This window comes from Hemicordylus capensis, chromosome 14, assembly GCF_027244095.1.
Source record: "Hemicordylus capensis ecotype Gifberg chromosome 14, rHemCap1.1.pri, whole genome shotgun sequence".
Lineage (NCBI taxonomy): Eukaryota > Metazoa > Chordata > Lepidosauria > Squamata > Cordylidae > Hemicordylus > Hemicordylus capensis.
In genome coordinates this window covers 4,698,637-4,706,829 of record NC_069670.1, presented here as the reverse complement: position 1 = coordinate 4,706,829, position 8,193 = coordinate 4,698,637, and the positions used below count along the sequence as shown (strand labels likewise).

General features: G+C 57.9%; 1 protein-coding gene across 1 annotated transcript; it reads left to right on the top strand.

Moving 5' to 3' along the window:
• Window positions 1-344: 344 nt before the first annotated feature.
• On the top strand, window positions 345-7,833 carry AP5B1 (adaptor related protein complex 5 subunit beta 1). Its single transcript, XM_053277885.1, has 3 exons — window positions 345-461; window positions 2,884-3,051; window positions 3,864-7,833. Exons 2-3 carry the CDS (start codon window positions 2,899-2,901, stop codon window positions 6,426-6,428), a joined length of 2,718 nt encoding a protein of 905 aa, XP_053133860.1. The 5' UTR covers window positions 345-461; window positions 2,884-2,898; the 3' UTR covers window positions 6,429-7,833.
• The last annotated feature ends 360 nt before the right edge of the window (window positions 7,834-8,193 follow it).

The following is an 8,193-nucleotide window of genomic DNA, read 5'->3' as shown; positions in this document are numbered from 1 at the left end:
GTAGGGGGGTGATGCTGAACTTGCAGCTGGGGGGCGGGGCTCCAAAGGCCTTTAGGTCCAGGCTCCACAATTACCTAGGTGCACCTCTGCCGCTAAATAGGCAGAGTTTTCAACCACAAGACAGCCTCTGAGCAGGTGCAGAGAGCGGCTTCCTCACTACTTTCAGAGCCTTGGGCCTCCTGTATGCCACGGAGACGCTCCCCCACTGAGCCAGGGCCCCATTTTGCTCCCCCACCCCACCCTCTTCCCTCTTCCCCTCCCCAAATGCAACGAGGGCGACTAGCTCTTCCACTTTCCCCTCTCGCTTTGCATTGCCACAACCGCGGCTCGGCTTCCCCCTAGCGGCGGCCGGTGGGATCGTCGGGAGGGGAAGCAGGAACTCAGCCCGAGGAGGAGGGAGGAGCGGAGATCAGCTGAGCCGCAGCAGCCCCGGGAAATTCTGGCGGAGAGACGGCGGGCAGGTAGGGGCGGAGGAGAGCTCGGCTTCCCTGGATCGTGCGTGGCGGGGAAAGCAGCCTTGGCGGATGTCCTGGCTGGCTGGGCCCCGCGGGCACGACTGCACGCCCTCGGGGAGACCCTCTGGCCACCTGCAGCAGCAGCGGGGCGCAGACCCCGCTGCTTGCATGCACAGGCCTCGCTCCAACGACCCCAGTCGGGAGGTGGCTGGCCGGGGGCTTCTCCCCCCTCCCTTTCTGGGGGTGCATCCCTCCCCCCGCCGCACCGCAGCAGCACCCTGGGGTCGTCTCTCCCCCCACCCCCAGGACAGATCGGATTCCCCCAGCCCCACAGCAAGGACAGGGAGCCCCATATAGTCGCGCGGCACCGCCCCCTTTCCCCAGGGACCGCCCAGGAGGGAATATGAACTCCTCCCCGTAGGACGCGGCCCCCAAAAGAGCAAGCCTGTGCCTGTCCCTGCCCTTTTGGGGACCCCATGGGAGCACTTCGCTTCCTCTTGCCCCAAAGCAAACCCACGCTCCCGACATCCCCCTGCAACTGGGATTACATAGCAAACTTAGGCTGTGTCAAACCCTGGCTCCATTTGGGTTAGTACTGCCGACTCTGGCAGGCAGCAGCGTTCCAAACAGGGGCCTCCCCCCACAGTGTTCTCTCCTAACAGGGATTCCCAGATGTTGTGGACTACAACTCCCAGAATCCCTAGCTGCCTTGGCTTTTGCTTGGGGGTTATGGGAGTTGTAGTAATCTTGGAATCCCTGTTAGAAGGAACACTGCCTGCACGCCCGCACACACGCACCCAGCCCTGACAGGGATTTAATCAGGGGGCTTCTGTATGCATGCAGAGCAGGTGGAACATAGGCAGCTGCCACATCCTGAGTCAGAGCCTTGGTCCATCTAGCTCAGTATTGTCTACCCAGGCTGGCAGCGGCTTCTCCAAGGTTACAGGCAGGAATCTCTCAGTGCCCCATCTTGGAGATGCTGCCAGGGGGGAACTTGGAACCTTCTGCGTGCAAGCAGGCAGGTGCTGTTCCCAGAGCGGCCCCATCCCTTACGGGGAATATCTTACAGCACTCAGACATATAGTCTCCCATCCAAATGCAAACCAGGGTGGACCCTGCTTAGCAAAGGAGACAAGTCATGCTGGCGCCCACAAGAACAGCTCACCCTAAATGGGAGCTCCCTCACTGAGTTGCAATCTCTGCATTTAAAACGGCTTTTAAAAATTTAATTGCTAATGGTTTTTAACTGTTTTTTTTTAATTTTGTCTTGACTGTTTTTAAAATGTCCGATTTGTGGGTTTTATTTTTGCTGCCGTGCACTGCCCAGAGCCGTTTGGATGGGCTGGTATATAAATGTAATAAATGAATAAATAAATAGGAATACTTGCTGAGACAGCATACCACAGAATGACCAACCCCACGCAATAGCTCCCAACAGCAACTTGAACCGCCAGATAATACATGGCTAATTATTTAGGGTCTCTGAGATACATATAAGGGGTATAGGGAGGCCGTCTGGGGTGAACAAAATGGAACCAAGATCATGACTATCATCACCGGAATTAGGGTGGCTGCAAAATTGGGGTGGTCCTATCCAGACCTTACATCGGGCACAGGGTGCACAGTGAACACAAGGACAGAATCTGTACCTCTGCTCACTGGGCAAAGAGGCACCTTTTTAACATGGTGATTCTCCTGATTGAGCAGGGGGAGAGCAACTGGCCCTATCCGTCCCCAGCACAGCATGTCTGTCTTAGGTTTCTGTTTAGATTGTGAGCCCTTCGGGGACAGGGGGCCATCTTATTTATTTATTTGTTATTTCTCTGTGTTATTTGTTATTTCTCTGGGGACTTTTGTGGGAAAGCAGTATATAAATATTTGTTGTTGTTGTTGTCCATGGGTACGGTTATTCACACATTATTTTGAACACAGGCACGCTTCCTGTCTCTGCCTTTCTTTCTTTCTTTATTGTTTACACAGTCAGGCAGGTGTTATTGACTGGTTTGTTTTATCCAGACATCGAGTCCTTCCCAATTATTATTATTGTTATTGTTGTTGTTATTTACATTTTATATCCCGCTCTTCCTCCCAGGAGCCCAGAGCGGTCTACTACATACTTAAGTTTCTCCTCACAGCAACCCTGTGAAGTAGGCTAGGCTGAGAGATTCACGACTGGCCCAGAGTCTCCCGGCAAGTCTCAGGGCTGAAGGGGGATTTGAACTCGGGTCTCCCCGGTCCTAGTCCAGCACTCTAACCACTACACCACGCTGGCTCTCTGTTTGAGATGGCCTGTGCCCAGGTTCTGTTTGAAAAGGAACACAGGTCCAGTAATTCGCACAAGCATGTGTCCAAGTGTCTAGACATCCGTACACTCGTACGACGTCCTGTCTGAACGGGCTTCTGGTGTTCTTTCCCCCCTCTTTCTCAGGCTGTCTTCACCACCATGGGGTCGAGAATTGGAGAAGGCTGGGCCAGCACCATTGCCTCTTTCCGCTCAAGCCCCACAACTTTCCTCTTGACCCACGGCGCCGGTGACACCTTTCTCGCCGAGCTGTTGCGAGATCTGCGTAATGAGAAGCTGGGGGAGCAGGTCAAGGTATGTGGGGCTCACGGCTGAGGGTGTGGGGCAGTGTTTCCCAGATGTTGTGGACTACAACTCCCAGAATCCCGCAGCAACAGCCATTGCAGCTGGGGATTCTGGGAGTTGTAGTCAACAACATCTGGGAGTCCCTGTTAGAAGAAACACTGCATCCAAGTCCAGCGTCCCGTTTCGCACAGTGGCCCACCGGATGCCTCTGAGAAGCCCACAGGCAGAGGTTGAAAGCATGCCCTCTCTCCTGCTGTTGCTCCCCTGCAACTGGGACTCAGAGGCATCTTGGGTCTGAGACTGGCCTATAGCCACCGGACTCGTAGCCATCGATAGACCTGTCCTCCATGAATTAATCTCTCCTGTTTCTGAGGAACGAGGTCTTTCCAAAAGAAGCTCTTGCAAAAAGGCCCATCTTTCTTTGCAGCGGACTTGAGTCTTGATTTCTGGGGAGAGTTGAGAGAGGGCAGGGATGGGGGAAAGAGAGAAGCCAGCCTGCCTGCAGGGCTTTTTAGGTGGTCGGGGGAACATCTGGCCTGAACTGTCCCCTTTGCTAAGCAGGGTCTTCCCTGGATTGCATTTGAATGGGAGAGATGTAAGAGCTTCCCCTTTGGGGATGGGGCCGCGCTGGGAAGAACATCTAGGTCCCAGGTTCCCTCCCTGGCAGCCTCTCCAGGACAGAGCTGAGAGAGACTCCGGCCTGCAACCTTGCAGAAGCCGCTGCCAGTCCGTGCTGACAATCCTAAGCTCGACGGACCGAGGGTGTGACTCGGTAGGTAGCCGCTTCCTATGCCCTGACAGCCGCCGCTCCTCCCTTGCAGGTGTCCATGCTGACGCTCCTCCTGGAATACCCCGCTCTGCTGTGCCCCGACGCCGAGGCGGGCCGGGCGGCGTCGGCGTCTCTGCTCTCGCTCTTTGCCCAGGCGGGGCCCCGGCAGGCGGGCCTGCGGTGCCAGCTGCTGTTTGCCGCGGCGACGGTCCTGGTGGCCCTGGACGCCTTTGGGGAAGGCTGCCCGGCCTCCCGCGAGTTCCTCTCCCTCCTGCTCCACCTGGCTGCGGACCTCAACGACCGGCACGGGGGCCCGGCGGAGCGGCCCGTCCGGGCGGCCGCCTGCGAGTGCCTGCGGGAGCTGGAGCTCTGCTACCCGGGCCTGCTCTCCCGGCGCCTAGAGATCCTGCGCTCCCTCCAGCAGCAGGAGGCCTCCCCGGCCCACCAGGCCTACACCCTCCTCTACAGCCTGGCCCTGCGCAACGCCATCTTGCTCCTGGCCCAGCGGGGGCCCGGCTCCTTGGGGGAGCTGCTGGCCGGCAGCGAGGGCCTGGTGTGGGAGGCCACGCGGCGGCCCCCGGCGCTCTCGCCCGCCGCCTTCGAGCGGCTGCTGCTGCGGCCCCCGCCGGGCGAGCTCAAGGAGCTGAAGTCGGTGGTCTCGGCCCTGCTGGAGAGCTCCTACGCCCTCTCCCCGGCGGCCCAGGGCCACCTCCTGGGCCACCTGGCCCAGGCCGTGAGCGTGGTCCGCACCCAGTCGCCAGCCCTCTTCAAGGCCCAGCTGGTGCGCCTCTTCGGCCTGGCCGACGTGGCCTTCCTGCACGCCATCCTGCAGCTCAAGGCCCTCTTCACCGACAGCCTCTTCACCGCCGAGGACGAGGCCTTCCTCCTCCGCCGGCTGGTGGGCCTGGCCCAGCACCCGGCCGTGCCCGCCCCGGTGAGGCTCTTCCACCTGGACTGCCTCCTCCACTTCCCCGAGAACCGGCCGCTGGGCGCCGGCGCCGAGGAGGCCCTGCCGGTGCTCCTCACCCCCCGGGCCACCTCGGGCCTCTTCCCCGGCCTCTTCCAGGACCAGGGGACGGTCTTGGCCCGGCTCAACTTCCTGTGCCTGGTGTGCGTGGAGAGTGAGGGCCCGGCCGCCGAGCGAGGGGCCGGCTACCTCCTGGACCACGTGCTGGCCCTCGGGGGGCTGGTGGCCGGGCGGGGCGGGCCGGAGGCCACCCGGCTCTTTTTCCGCGCGGCGTTCCTCTTTGCCCGGTACTTCGGGGCACGGACGCAGCCCATGGCCGAGCTGACCCGGTGCCTGTTGGGCCTCTACCGCCGGGACGGTGCCTTGGCGCCGCACGTGATCAACCTGTTGGACGAGGCCTGGGCGGCCCTGGAGGACCCCAGCTGGGCCGCCGCCCTGGCCCGCGCCTTGCAAGAGCTGATTGTGGGCTCCCCGCTCCGAGCGGAGGAGCTGAGCTGGCACCTGAAGGTCTTGGCCCGCTTGGCCAAGGAGAAGGACCTCTCCCAAGGGAGCACCTTGAGGTTCCTGGGGCGCCTGGTGGCCTCGGGCCAGCTCGGGGACTGGCGCTCGGGGCAGACCCTTCTGAGCGTCTGCCGGAACCTGATGCGGCTCTGCCCCCTGCCGGCTTCGGCCCCCTTGATGGACCTGCTGCAGGCCGTCTCTCGGGGCCACGCCGACATGGACGTCCGGGACCAGGCACGCTTCTACTACACCCTGCTGGCCAACCTCTCCGAGGAGAAGCTCCGGGCCGTGCTGGCCCCCGGGGGCCCCGTCAAGGCCCGGACGCTCTCCTCCTCCGTCGTGGCCGACAGCGAGAGCTTTGTGGCCGCCCTGAGTGTGCACCCGGCGGCGTGCGGCCCCCTGAGGCTGCAGCGGGTCCCGGCCGGCGGCCATGTGCCGGCGGCCCCCTCCGCCGAGCCGAGCGTGGAGGGCTACTGCCGCTGGCTGTTGGAGCCGCGGCCCCCCTCGCCGCTCTGCCTGACCTACCGGCTGCTCCACACCGGCCCCCCCGGCCCCCCCTACGACCTCCTGCTCTGCGTGGTGCTTCGTTTCGTCTGCTCCGACGCTCACTACGAACCAGTGCCGGAGATGTGCGTGCCTTGCCTCTCCGCCGGCCGCCCCCCGCCCACGCTGACCCTGGCGATCCGGCCGCGCTGCCCGTATCCCACCCGGCTCGACGTCTCCGCCCTGTACACGACCCGGGAGGGCCTCACCCGTTGCAGCCAGATGGAGCCCCTGGAGGTGGCTTTCTCCGACCTCTTCGTGCCCCTGGCTGTGCCGGCTTGGCCTTCGGAGCGGCTGGGCCAGCTCTTTCGTGCCCTCTGGCACCGGCTTGACCCCGGCGGCAACCGAATGTGTGCCGAGAGCCTGGTCTGCTGGCCGGTGGCCCCCCCGGCCCTGGGAGGCCTGGTCCAAGGCCACCTGGCCAGGTACGTCCTGGCAGAACAGCCGGGCTCCTACAACATCGGCATGGCCCTGCCACCCGGGTACCACATCCTACTGGCGGTGCAGAGCATGGAAGACACCGCCCGGGTGGCGATCCGCACGGACAACTGGAAATTGTTGCCGTCGCTCAGCACCTACTTGCAGGGTCTCGTGGGGGCCAGGTGAGGGGGTGTCTGCCTGCCGGGGGTCGGACTCACGGGGGGACGCGTTTGGGAAAGGTCTTGGTCACGCTGAAATAAAACCTTTGGCAAGTCACTGGCAGCCGGTTGGATGGACAAGAGATTTTGTGGGGTAAGCCACCTCATGGCACAGCGGGGGAAATGACCAGCCGAGAGGGCAAGAGGTTGCCGGTTGGAATCCCCGCTGGTATGTTTCTCGGACTATGGGAAAGTCCTGTATTGGGCAGCAGCGATACAGGAAGATGCTGAAAGGTGTCGTCTCATACTGTGCGGGAGGAGGCAATGGTCAGCCCCTCCTGTATCCTACCAAAGACAACCACGGGGCTCTGTTGTGGCCAGGAGTCAACACCAACTCAATGGCACAACTTTACCTTTAAGCCATAGGGGTTGTAGAGGCTGAGGTTCCCAGTGTTACACAAAGTTTTCATGGTGTGTGATGGCTCACTTTACATTGTGGCTGGTTTCCTCCCAAAGGGCACAGAGGTGCACGGTAGTGTGGAAGAAATGGCCCGATCCATGGGGCAGCCCCCTAGATGCGAGCCCATGACAACTCCCATACTGTGCCAGAGATGGTATTTTAACTTAGGGGGCCTTCTGGCCAAATGCTTCTGAGTGTCTGGGCTTTTCAGGCTCTTATGATGATGATGATGATGATGATGATGATGATGATGATGATGATTTTCTATTAGGGAAAACTTGCATATTCACAGAAGTACAATAAATCTTACAAGAAGAAGAAAAATATTCCTACATAGAGAGGAGAGCTGGTCTTGTGGTAGCAGGTATGACTTGTCCCCCTTAGCTAAGCAGGGTCTGCCCTGGTTGCATATGAATGGGAGACTTGATGTGTAAGCACCCAAAGATATTCCTCTTAGGGGATGGAGCCACTCTGGGAAGAGCATCTAGGTACCAAGTTCCCTCCCTGGCAGGATCTCCAAATCAGGGCTGAGAGAGACTCCTGCCTGCAACCTTGGAGAAGCTGCTGCCAGTCTGGGTAGACAGTACTGAGCTAGATAGACCAATGGTCTGACTCAGTATATGGCAGTTTCCTATGTTCCTAGTTGCCATAAGTAGTAGTAGTAAATTTATTACGGTCCTTAGACCAGCTTAACATTTAAAATAATACAATTATAAATTACAAAATATTCAGATTGCTAATACAAGCTCTACGAAGCTTTCGAGTTGCCATAAAGAGATACCGCCCAGAGACACGAGTTGGGGCGGTATAAAAGTGTAATCAATAAATAAAAATAATAAATAAAATATCAGTACCTTCAGAAGAAGAAGGGAAACACACACACACGTAGAGGAGAAAATAATGAAAACGGTTGTATATTGTCCTGAAAGCGAATATTCCAGTATTTAATAAATAAACTCCATTCTCCCCTAAATACATCTGTCATTTCTTCCACTTATAATTTAATATGGTTTTTTGGGTTTTTTTTGTTTTAATTAAAAAAATTGGCTTGGTTTTTTTTTTTAAATTAAAAGATACTGAATATATTTTACAAAAAGCACACAGAAATTAAAAAGTGAATCACAAATCTTCTACCTTACAGCTAAGGTATCTTTATACTGCCCTTAAAATTGTCCAATAGAACAATATATTATGTTTTATATTTATTGCCCTTGCTAATATCAGATTCTTACAACCACCGAATGGCACAACCTTGGGACTGGAAGAGCGTATCCAGTAATATTCTGGATTTTCGTTAAAATGTCTTTCCAACACATTTTATTTGTTTATTATT